Source organism: Pholcus phalangioides, unplaced genomic scaffold (assembly GCF_987345545.1).
Source record: "Pholcus phalangioides strain wild (caught in Gottingen) unplaced genomic scaffold, Ppha-v1.0 ptg000024l_1, whole genome shotgun sequence".
In the NCBI taxonomy this organism is placed as follows: Eukaryota; Metazoa; Arthropoda; class Arachnida; order Araneae; family Pholcidae; genus Pholcus; species Pholcus phalangioides.
Window position 1 is genome coordinate 13,858,123 of NW_028301616.1, and position 12,477 is coordinate 13,870,599.

Below are 12,477 nucleotides of genomic sequence, written 5' to 3' on the forward strand. Positions count from 1 at the left end.
AGATCGGCTCGCATTTGCGCCTTGAAGTTGGAAACCACAGAAAACCAACTTCAGCCGACCACCACTGTGGGGTTCGAACCCGGATCCTCGCATCGCGAGTCCGTCACTATAACCACTCGACCACCACAGTCTGTTACCACCGTTGACCACCACTTGACCACCACATGTTATATAATACTGTAGTATTATATAACATGCAAAGGAAAATCATTTCACTGGAACTTTTGCTGTCACCTATCGAATGAAACGGTTATAATTTACCGATTGAAGTTGCTGACTGGCTTCTGAACAGTGGAATAAAGTAATAAAAAAAAATATTGTGCCATATTGATAATACTTTAGAAAGCAATAATATACATAAAATTTTTAAATCACTTTAATGAGTGATTGAGATAAAAAAAAAAAAAACGATTCTCAAGTTTGAAAGGGGTGCTCATGATAACGATGATATTTGGTCAAAATTTTCGAGAGCTTCAATATATGAACATCATACTAGACAGGCATTTCTATCCAAGAGTACGGGGGCCTTAGAAAAACTACTGTATCCGGGGGAGGGGAAGCCGATGGGGCTAACAAGACGACCCTGCACTATTCCTGAGGACCCATAATGTTGAAACGCCCTCCCCGCGAGAGGGACGTTCACTGATTTCTAGCCCAATATCTCTAAAAATTCATTGGCTCGTCCAATATGTGTTTTATTGCAGTGGTTCTCAACCTTTTTTTGTCCATGGCCCCCTTTCAACCATTTCTCATTCCTGTGGCCCCCTCTTGCGAACTTTTTTTTTCCATAAAAACATAAATAAAACATTCCATAAAACATAATTTTCTACCCCCCCCCCCCCACCCCGCCCGTTTTTCCATTAGAAGACAGTTATTCAAAAATTGATTGAAGTATATAAATATGTTTGAATTTAATTTGATTAATTTTTAATTTATGAAAATAAACGTAATAGAATACAGTAAAAAAATGGAATAAATTATTTTCAGTCAATGTAAATTCTGCGCTTGAAGGCGGCACAATGTCATCAAGTTACTCTTTACTGGATGAAATTTGTATTATTTCAAATTAGTTTATTTTTGTGTAAATGATTATGGTTTCGTTGAGAAAATGTCAGTTGTAGCTTCCAAAATACGCATTCTCTTGTAGTGATACAAATTCCAAAAAGTGGTAGCAAGCAGTTTTATTAATTTTATTCTCTTCATGCGGATAAAAGTAGTATATAATGAGGGAGTAGCCACACAGAAATGAATCACAATTGAAAAGTTCAACCTTTCACATCGTTTTCAATAATGTATCAAGGATATAGGTTCATGTTGTAGCCATACTATGAACTTAAAAAAATGAACTAAAATACGTGTGAAAAATTTTTAAATTTTTGTTTGAAACATTCATATTACAGAGAAATCATGCACGCAGTCAGGGCCGGTTTAACCATCAAGCAAAATAAGCACGTGCTTAGGGCATCAGTACTATAGGGGGCACCACAAAAATATATCATATGGCATTTTTTTTTTAATGAACGATTTTGTTTCAACATCCATCATCCGATAGAAGATCCTAAAATTTAAAGAACACTTTGATTGTATAGTTGAAGATCACTATCACAAGAATGGCACGAAAGATGAGAATCTAATAATATTGCAAACTAGGCTTCACACACATTATTGCTCAGTTTTTCGATTAGCTTTTTACAATTTTCATAAAGTACGCCGAGGGCTGCCTTAACATTATCGTACGCCCAAATACAAAGCTATTTTTCTGAGAGAAGCACTACTACATAGCTAAAAATTCCTACCTACCTATTTGCATATTTACTCTTGAAAATCGGAACCAGGTCTAATTGTCACTTGACACTCCTGAGAAGTGCCCGGATGGGCCCCGTACAGTAAACCAAGTTCTACAGAATAAGGACACGAATTTTGTGGGTCATTAGTGGATCAACTGTGTAGTTTGATCTATAGAAGTAAAAGAAATGCTACCAGGTGTAAATTACAAACTTGAGAATGTATCTAAGGGGCCGTTCAAGTATTACGTCATCATCGATGGGGGGGGGGGGAGTTTCCGATTTGCTGACTTTTGATGACAAGGGAGGAGGGGGGGGGTTTGGATAATGCTTACGTCATCAACCACCCTTGTACCATACCAGCCTGCTCTCCCCCCCCCCCCACTACTTGTGGCCCTGCCTGTTGATAATACAGTATTATGGCCATTCTAAGATTCAATGGTTTCTCCTTGGAGTGTTGGTACAGCCTTTATTCATCAACCGTTCGTCGTAGTGGTATGGTTCTAATTTTAAAAATTCTCAAAATGTGACCAGAAGTTACCCTGCACGAGTTTTGAGGATGAAAATACAGTGTACACAAAATGGAAAATGAAGATTTTTATACGATATCCACACCTTTTTCGCCCCCCCCCCCCCCCGTCCTCTAACTTCCAATTAGACAGTTGTTGCTCTTTCTCTTCTGAGCCCAATAAACAAATTACATGTTTTTAACTGCATTATTCCCTGAAATATTCAAATTCAAAAATGGGAGGGAGACGGGTCCGGGCTTGGCAGAATTTTGCGGCCCAATGCAAAAACAATTTTTGGGGCTCCCTATGAAACTTTTTTATGTAGTTGCTCCCCGACTTACAAACTTTTCGAGTTACGGAATTAAATCTTAAGGGTACGTTGCAATTCGATAACGTTGATCATTTTTCGAATTTTTTATTGTTGTTTTTGTTTAATTAATATAAATTAATAGAAGTAAAGGAATCAAGTACTGGAATTCCATGACCCCCACAAGAGTAGGGCTGACAGGCAGGATCGTCGTAATAGCATCATAGGCCCCGAGCCAAGGGATTTTTTGGAGGCCCTACATGGAAAATTCTCGAAAAATTCAAGTACGTCTCGTTTTTCTGAGGCACCTCTTCTCTCGAGGACCTTCGGGCATTGCCCGAGGTGGGGGAAGCATGCGTTAAGACGGCACTGCCTAAGGTTCGCACCAGGCGTCCTCCTTTTTCAGTTTTGAATCTGGTAACCCTATCTGAAGACCACATAATCCGTGTTTTCAATTATTTGTTCTATCATTCATATTGTCCGAATGTTTTTGTACAAAGAAATTATTATTTTTTCTACATAAAATCGATTATTGCAAATGTACAATTTTTGTTACCAAAATTTTCGTCTCATAAAAATATTTTATGCCAAAAAATAACAAAGAGAACTCTCTGTCTCTCTCTTTCATCATCGCATGAGTTGCCTGAAATTTCGAGATTAAATGGCAGCACCAACAGTATATAAATCAAGCCTCCGGAGAGAGTAGGACGTCAGCGGTCTCCGCCTTGGCAGTACTGTGAGAACGGTGTTTGCCCAACATCTTTTGTCGGCAGTGCCGTCTTAAGGCATAGGCCCACCCGGGCACGGCCCGGGGGCCTCAAGAGGAAAGGGGCCTCACAAAAATGAGATCTGGTTGAAATTTTAGAGTTTGCCTCGTAGGACCTCAGACAAATCACTTGGCCCGGGGGTCCATGATGCTCTTAAGACGGCCCTGTTCGTCGGAACATCACGTGACTCGGTGAAAACAAACACGACCCCCCCCCCCCGTTATTTTCTTATGGCATAAGTAGAAGTTTAAAATAATAAATGAAAAAATAATTTCGGCATGGACTAGATAATTCCAAAATTAATGAAAGTTATAATTTCAGCATTAAAGAAAGATAATTTCAGCATTAAAGAAAGATAATTTCAGCATTAAAGAAAGATAATTTCAGCATTAAAGAAAGATAATTTCAGCATTAAAGAAAGATAATTTCAGCATTAATGGAAGAAAATATTCTAGAATTAATGTAAGAGATAATTACAGCATTGATAAAAGTGATAATTCCAAAATTAATGAAAGATATAATAATGAAGTTAATGAAAGAGATATAATAAAATTAATGAAAGATATAATGAAATTAATGGAAGATATAATAAAGTTAATGAAAGAGACAATTCCAGAATTAATGAGATATAATTTCAGAATCAATGACAGAAATAATTCCAGCATTAATAAAAGAAATATTTTCAGCATTAATAAAAGAAATATTTTCAGCATTAATGAAAGAAACAAATCCAGAATTGATGAAAGAAATAATAATTAATAAAGGAAATAATTCCAGAATTGATGAAGGAAAATTCAAGCAATTATGAAAGAAATTATTCTCCAGTATTAATGAAATAAATAATTTAACCTTTTCTCTTCACCTTTAGATGAGTTCTTCTCTCCATCCTTTTTTTAAATCTTTAAAACCCAATATTTAGAGACCGAACTGTCCATTTCTAAGGGCATATTGCCAGGCGGGAAGTTTGTTTTGACCGAGTGACGTGATTTTCTTGCATTTGATGTCGCTGCAGTCGCGGTGGCTGGATGCTCCCGCCAGTAATATAATCTGTGTCGTCTGCTTTTCTCCAGGTTACTTGTTTTGAACTTCTCCTTAAGCCCTGAAAAATAACTGAACTGGCAGTTCTAACTTCCAGTTCTGTTTGTGAGCTTAGCTTGTAGGGAACCGACTTCATCTCTGTCGTCTGCTCGTTAAGAGGTTCTTTGTTTTGGACGTCTCCTTATGCTCAAATAAAATAACCGAACTTTCAGTTTGAATTTCCAGTTCAGTTTATGAGCTTTGTTCATAAGGAACTGAGCGGAATAAAGAATATAGTTTTTACTTCACCACATGAGTCGCTTTTAAATTTGACATTAGATGGCAGCACATTACTATAAAGGAGAGTGTGGAAAAATTTACTTTTTACGATCTTACCTGTCGTCTGCTTGTGTGGAGGACCTCTCTTTTGGATGTCTCTTTGGGTCTTGAAAAAATTACTGAACTGGAAGTTTGATCTTTCAGGTCAGTTTATAAGCTTTGTTTATAAAAAGTGAAGCTGAATGAAGGATTTAGTTTTTTATACCCGAGCTTCGCCATCACCACATAAGATACTTCTGATTTTGAAAGTAGGTAGCAGCACCAACAATATTTTTAAAAATGAATTTCTTAAAGTATTCTAGAGTATTAAATTAATTTTAATTCCCTTTTAAAATTGTTAGTGCCATTGTGAATTCGCGGCAAATGCTACAAGGCAAAAAAAAAAAGAAACTGCTATTGGCGGACGGCGTAACATTTCGACTCACCCGGTATATACGGGTTTTGTCATTGCATAACGCAGTGACAAAACTGTTCCTGTGAACATAATAATGATTCATTATCAGGATTTCAAGCCCATCGGAAAATATAAATAATCAGATTTTCTAATAAGAAAATTATCAGTTTGTTGACTTCAATTCTGTGATGTTTGGTCAGAACATGGTAACTCAAAAATCACAGTTTTGAGATATTTGAATTTTCATTGTCACAAAAATAAAGCATAGACACAAATGCATATGAAAATATCATACATCAGCATGCTTTTTACCCGTACGAACGTATTTGTGCATTTATCTCACTTCTATTTAGTTATAATTAGCAAGACTTACTTTTAGATCAAAAAGCCATTTTTTGTAGATATCATGTTCTGACCAAACACCACAGAATTTCGATACGGTGAAAATCTGATATTTCATTGCATGACAAGTTGCCTTCAAGTGGCTTTTTGGTTCATAATGTGACCGCTCTCTCACATGCGAACGAAGCAACGTGCGAGTTATCTTAAACACAACACAATATTTCACATAATAGTCTGTACTGTATTTAATATACAGGGCGCATAGGTAGCGGGGCATATGGCATTTTACTGGCGCACCATTGGTCCTAGAGGCATACTTCCAGTTGGAAAAAGTACCCGAATAATGTGTAGTACTCAGATATTTGATTCATGTTGCCAGGGGTTATGTAGTTATTAAAATAAAAATATTAACTTTTTATGTGGACACCCTGTGCCCCAAAACCCAATTGGAAAGTTGTTTCCCGGTCTCCAACAAAAACATTCATCGTTTCTAAGTGCAATATTCACTGAGATATTCGAAGAAAGTTCGAAAAAAAAACATCATTAAATGAGAGGAAACCATTCTACCCGCATTTAATGCTGGTTTTTTTTCCCCCAAATTTCCTCAATTTTTCGAATTCGCATATCTCGGTGAATATTGCTCTTAGAAACGTGAAATTATTTTAGTTGTCATCGGAAAAGACAGAGCAACAACGTCTTAATTGGGTTCTTTGGCACACGGGGATGGTATAAAAAGTTGTTTTTTATTTTATTTTATAACTAGACAACCCCTTACAACATGAATGACATATCTGAGTTGGACACGTGATTTGAATACTTTTTCTAGTTGGGTATGTCTCTAAGACTAACGACTCGCCAGTAAAGTGCCATACGCCCTGTTACGCATATGCACGTAAAAAAATAGTTTGAGACGAAATATAGTCGACTCTCGTTTTAACGAATACCGTTATAACGGGGAAAAAATATCGTTTTAACGAAAACTTTTCTAATCCCCCCCCGGATAAGTTTACATAGAAACAATATAAAAATCTGAAATTCCTTTGTAACGAAATTTCTTTATTACTCCGGTCTCTTGGAGTTCATTTTATAATGGGGGTTGACTGTATTCCCACCAAAAAAAATCTGATATTTTTCCACTAAAGTAATTGAACTTTTGCAATTTGATCTGAAAACAGTCCTTTTTTATGATGATTATGTCCTTTTTACTTTTATAAATTTAGGAAGGAAACAAAAGAAAGAAAGGGTGGGGAGAAAAAAAGGAAAAATGGTCAAGAGGGGTTCGGTTGTGCGTAAATGCCTTGAAATTCTACTTGTGCGCAAGGGGATTCGCGCCTCACTCTTAGTTTTATGACAAAATTTTATGACACATTTGACTATGGTTACGATTAATCTCTATACATAGCTTTCAATATTAAAATATTTCATTTATACGAAGCACAATTTCAATTACTTGACATCTTCATTTTGATTCGAACTTCAAATCTTTGGCATCATTTCCAACTATCAAATCCAAGCAGGTTTTTGCAGATTAAACGGATTTAAATTGCTTTGAATGTGGCCATACGCTACTTTAGATTTTTTTTTTCTCATGTCCACAACATTGTTCTTGCAGGATTACTGCTACTTCACCAAACACCAACTCTGGCCATATCGCTATAGTGCAATTTGCTGCCATTAGTGAGATGGGTTGGAAGTGAAGGCGCTGTCGATCGGTGGTCGCCTCGAGTTCGTTAGGGAAAATATCTTATCTATATCCTCCCTTGGGTTCGAACCCGGGACCCTAACAACAACCTTCACGATGGTAGACGAGCATCTTACCACCATGCCACTCGGGCACTTTTTGCAGGATAGGAAAATTGCATTGAAATTATTTGGGATGTTGCAGGCCAGCAGCAGGCTTACGTAGTAGGGCAGTTAATAGGAAGCATTACAGTATAGATTAAAAAAACTTTAAAGATGTGGTGTCGATCTTAGAAGAAGTCCCAATACATTATCTGCTTGGATTGCATATAGAAACCAATCAGCACAAACCAAATGACGTTAAGACCGTCTTAAATATGTTTAAAATCACGTTTTTCCTGTTAAATTGAAATGAATGGCATATGAACACTTGCGATTGAAACACAACCGCAAATTTATGCAATTACAGTTTCTTAAGTTATACAGCAATGTAGTTTTAAAAAATTTAGTTTCGCGGGTATTTGAACTCATGTATGATTTGGTCTCTTGGATGGAGTTCGTTATAACTGAATTCGACTTTATTTCTTTTCAGTGGAGGCAATGGGTTGGCACAACCCTCCCCAAAAATTCATAAAAAAATACCCCAGAGCAATCATTCTTTATTCGATTTTTATAAATATATTCCCCATCAGACCACTTAGTGCTGGCTGAAGATAGCTTTGTGCTAAACTAGATGGCTATCCGTCTGTGATTGCATGAAAACGATTTTACAAGCTTTTATTTTTCACCCATCTACTTCTTGGATTACATTTACTACCAGCACTCAAAAGAATGTCAATGAATGGTCAACAAATCTTTGCCCGCTTTCTTTATGGCAGCCCTCTTTGAATGAAAAGTCTTCGAACACACACAATTTTCTGTCTTTACAGTTACTCCGTTTTGCTTTAAACCTCTTCTACAGTTTGTGTCAGGGCCTACTGTCACCCCCAAGTCGTAAATCCCCCGAGATTACACGCAACACTTTTTTAATTTCCTTCCTCATGTTAGTGTTACTTGAATAGCGGAAAAATTGCGAAAAATATATTCTATGCATTTTTTGTTTGAAATTAATTTTTTTTTAGTCAGAGTGACTAAAAAAAATTTAATTCCACAAACTTCTTCGTGGCCCCCGTATCAGTAGCCGTGGCTCCCCTTTTGCCAGATTTTCACCCGTGGCCCCCCCTGAGGCCATATGGCCCCCGGTTGAGAACCACTGTTTTATTGTATTATAAGCATTTCATTATTGCATTGTATTATTGATTAAATGTTGTTCTCATATTAGTCATTTTTATATGAATGAATAATTGTGGAACGAATTATCCGTGTTTCCATTATTTGCTATGGGAAGTTTGATTCAAATTGCGAGTACATTCGCGGAACGAATTCAGCTCGTTAACCGAAGTTCCACTGTATTTTGTAAAGTTGATTTCTCAATGGAACACTTTTCCCTGTACCCCTCACTTTGCACATGTTACGAATTGAACCAAAGCCTGGAAAAAAAAATGGCATTTTGAGGGGGAGGGTTGAGTGATTTCTGCTGTGCCGCTTAAGGGTTAAGTAAAAATGAAGGGATAGCAATAATAATTTTTGTTTGTTTTGATACAGCATGTGGCGTGAAACCGTACGACCTGTTCATAGCAGGAGGAGAAGAGTCCCGCCAACATGAATGGCCGTGGATGGTAAGTTACCTCATTTTCACTCTCACTCGATCCGTGTGGCAGCTTTTGCCATTGGCGAGGTGGCGTCCACAAAAATTGCTTTAAAATTGTCTTAGAATTTTTTTCTTCTTCTTCTGTAGACGGCCATCTTCAAGAGAAACCAAGGACCTCGCCCAAACACATTCCTGTGCGGAGGATGCCTCATAAATACCCGCTACGTGCTTTCAGCGGCTCATTGCATGGTGTATAACTACGTCGTCCAGTGAGTATCGTTCTTTAAGCTCATATTAAGTCTAAATACAGGGTGGTCATGAAATAACTTTGCGAACGCAAAAAACAGCCAATGCGAACAAAATTGGAGATATAGGTGTTTCAAAGTATGCGCTCGAGAATGAAGAGGGAAAAAAACCCTCCCTATCTCTCGCATTTATGGTCTCAGCAACTAAATTTCGAAAAATTCGAATTTCAACGCTCACTTTTATACATTGCTAAGTGATCGGCGCAGTGAAAAATTATGAATGGCGTTGGAACAGTACCTGTAGCGATATAACCGCCAGCGCAGAAGATTATGATGATAAGAAAGAAGAACTCTCACCAAGGTGTTGTGGGTGTATTTGTGCACTAACTCTTCGGCACTTGTAGTACCATAAACGCTGGAGCATGACGCAGACAAAAAGAAAAAAGACCTCATCAAGGGAGTGTTGGTTTTCTACCTTTCGGTATCTGCAGCACCATAAATGCAGATGCATGGTGCAAACAAAGAAAGAGGATCTCATCAAAAAGTTTGGTGCACTAACCCTCTCGTGGAGCAGTTCCTGCGGCATCACTGTGATCTACATTGGTTTTCACCATGTTTCTTTGTCTGCGTCCAGAGCCTGCGTTTATTGGAGCTACAGGTGACCATTCCAACGTCATTTAATATATTTTTTTACTGCACCGACCACTTAGCAATGCAAAAGTAAGTGTTGCCATTTGAATTTTTCAAAATTTTGTTTCTGTGACCGCAACCGCGAACCCGCACGGTCACAGAAACAAAATTTTGAAAAATTCAAATGGCAACACTACTCGAATAACACCTTCATCTCGAATTTCATTCGCGTTTGTTGATTTTCTCGGCCGCTAGGGTGGCATGTACGTATCGGATCGGCAAAGTTATTTTATGACCACCCTGTAGTTGTATTCAATGCTGAATTCATTTACAAGCATTTGTGTCTCGATGTCTAGGCCAGCGTCCTCTTTCGTCGTAAGGCTGGGCTCTCACTATCTGAACAAAGGCGAAGACTACACCGTGTCCAACGTTATCGTGCACCAGAACCACAGCGGAGCAGACCTCTTCAACGACATTGCCCTGCTGAGGCTCGCCAGTGAGGTCTACATCACGGACAAGATAGCGCCAATATGCCTGCCGTCCGAGAGCCTCATCCCAGAGTCATTCGTTGGCAGAATGGCCAAAGTCAGCGGATGGGGCACGTCGTCATACAGTAAGCACCCGTAAATTCATTTCTGCAACGTTGGTTAACCGGACTCATACCCGAAGAACTGCGCGCAGTGTTCCGAAGCGCAAAAAACGGGTTTTGGGGTGTATCTACGCAAAATCGACCATTGAAATCGTCTCGGCTGTGCTGGCCACTCCTCAAAACCAGTTTTTGCGCTGCGTAATTCTGCGGGTATGGACCGGGCTCAGCGAGGACAGGACCCCAACTACAGGATTTGTAGGCGGATCTGGAACGGATCCAGACCGGGGAAGGGCGGCATGTAGATCTAGATAATATTACAGGTAGATTTTGCTATGACCCCGCTCCTATAAATACGCCTCTAAGTCACTCTTTTGGTCACTCACGTCTTTGCACATTTGTAGGAAACTCTTTTGGTCACTTACGTCTTTGAACATTGTCTAGGGTCACTCTTTTAGTCATTCACCAACCTGGTCTGTCACTCTTTTGGCCATTGACGGACCTAGTCCCTCGCTTTCTATGTTACTCTTTCGGTCGCTCACTGACCTTGTCTTTCGTTCTCTATCTCACTCTTTTGGCAGCTCATCAGCTTGGTCTGTCGCTCTCTAGATCCCTCTTTTGGTCACCCGCTGTTCTGGCCCTTTGCTCACTACGTCACTCTTTTGGTCACTCACTGACCCAGGTTCTTCATTCTCTACGTCTCTCTTTTGGTCGCTCAACGACCTGGTCTGTCACTCCTTAGCTCACTCATTTGGTCACCATCTGACCTGGTCTATCACTCTCTGGTCACACTTTTGGTCATTCACTGACATGGGCCTCTCCTTCTCCAGTCATACTTTTGGTTCCATTCTAACACACTCTTTTGGTCACTCACTAACCTGCTCCCTTGCTCTCTTCATCTTTCAGTCACTCACTAACCTGCTCCCTTGCTCTCTTCATCTTTCAGTCACTCACTAACCTGCTCCCTTGCTCTCTTCATCTTTCAGTCACTCATTAACCTGCTCCCTTGCTCTCTTCATGTTTTATTCACTCACTAACCTGCCCCTCTCATCATCTTTTAGTCACTCACTAACCTGCTCCCTTGCTCTCTTCATCTTTTAGTCACGCACTAACCTGCTCCCTTCATCTTTTAGTCACTCACATGCTTGCAAACCTTCTGTGTCACTCCATGGGTTGCTCACTCACGTGGTCTAACTCTTTTGCGGCCACCGGCGGAACACAAAAATTCGTCCGTGAAAGAAGGGTGGCCTATACAGGGGTTTGAAATGGACATTATTATTATAAAGGGGAAATTATTTGGCCGTAAAAGATGGGTGGTCGCATCTGAGGGATTTTACTGTATGCACCACGAATCTTGTTTTGTGGCATGACTATAGGAGACATATTTGAGTATGTGCTTCCCACAGTTGGGGAGCTGAGAAGATTCCAGCTTAGAATGATTTTTTTCTTGTCTCGATCAATTTGCTTTGCCTCCCGTCTCCAGGATGTGGGCAGGGTCCCACATTTTTTCCCTGATCTCAGTCCTGACCAAGACACTTTGCTTTGAATGCGTAGGTTTGACGGGTGCCAGTAAATACCTGCAGCACGTAGCAGTGCCGATTGTGCCCAACGAGGAATGCGTCGCCGCCTATTCCAGGGTCCGGGAGGCCGCGTTTTTGGCGATGGGGAGCGACCACATCATCTGCGCGGGTCTCAGGGAAGGCGGCAAAGACGCCTGTCTGGTAAGTGAGATTATTAAAACTATATTCGAGGTATAATTAATTATAAGATGCTATATGTATGTACCTGTTATTATCTTTGAACAAGAATCAGAGCGGTCTGAACAGAAATATGTGTCCCTTTCCATAGGTCCGAGTGATGCTCTGGGGCAACCTTTAGGAGAGCGCGGGCCACTGCATTGGTTTGAAAACGTGTCGCGGGCAGCTTGAATGATCTGTAAATGCCTCACGGGTTACTCGAGTGGTCTGTAAATGAGCCTCGAGTCGCTTGAGTGGTCTGCAAATGAGCTGCGGACCACTTAAGTGATCTGAAAAGATGCCACGGGTTACTCAAGTGATCTGTAAATATGCCGCAGGTCACTGAAGTGATCTGTAAATGTGTCGCAGTTCACTTGAATGTTTTGTAAACGTACCACGGGCTGGTTGAGTGATTTGGAACCGTGTCGCGGGTTACTCAAGTGATCAGTAA

General features: G+C 39.7%; 1 protein-coding gene across 1 annotated transcript in view; it reads left to right on the plus strand.

Moving 5' to 3' along the window:
- Positions 1 to 12,477, plus strand: part of LOC149068777 (venom protease-like) — a 38,320-nt gene that overhangs the window by 12,593 nt on the left and 13,250 nt on the right. Inside the window, exons 5-8 of the mRNA XM_089250640.1 lie at positions 8,784 to 8,857; positions 8,977 to 9,098; positions 10,061 to 10,317; positions 11,845 to 12,011. Coding sequence (XP_089106766.1) covers positions 8,784 to 8,857; positions 8,977 to 9,098; positions 10,061 to 10,317; positions 11,845 to 12,011 — 620 coding nt within the window. The remainder of the gene's footprint in view (positions 1 to 8,783; positions 8,858 to 8,976; positions 9,099 to 10,060; positions 10,318 to 11,844; positions 12,012 to 12,477) is intronic.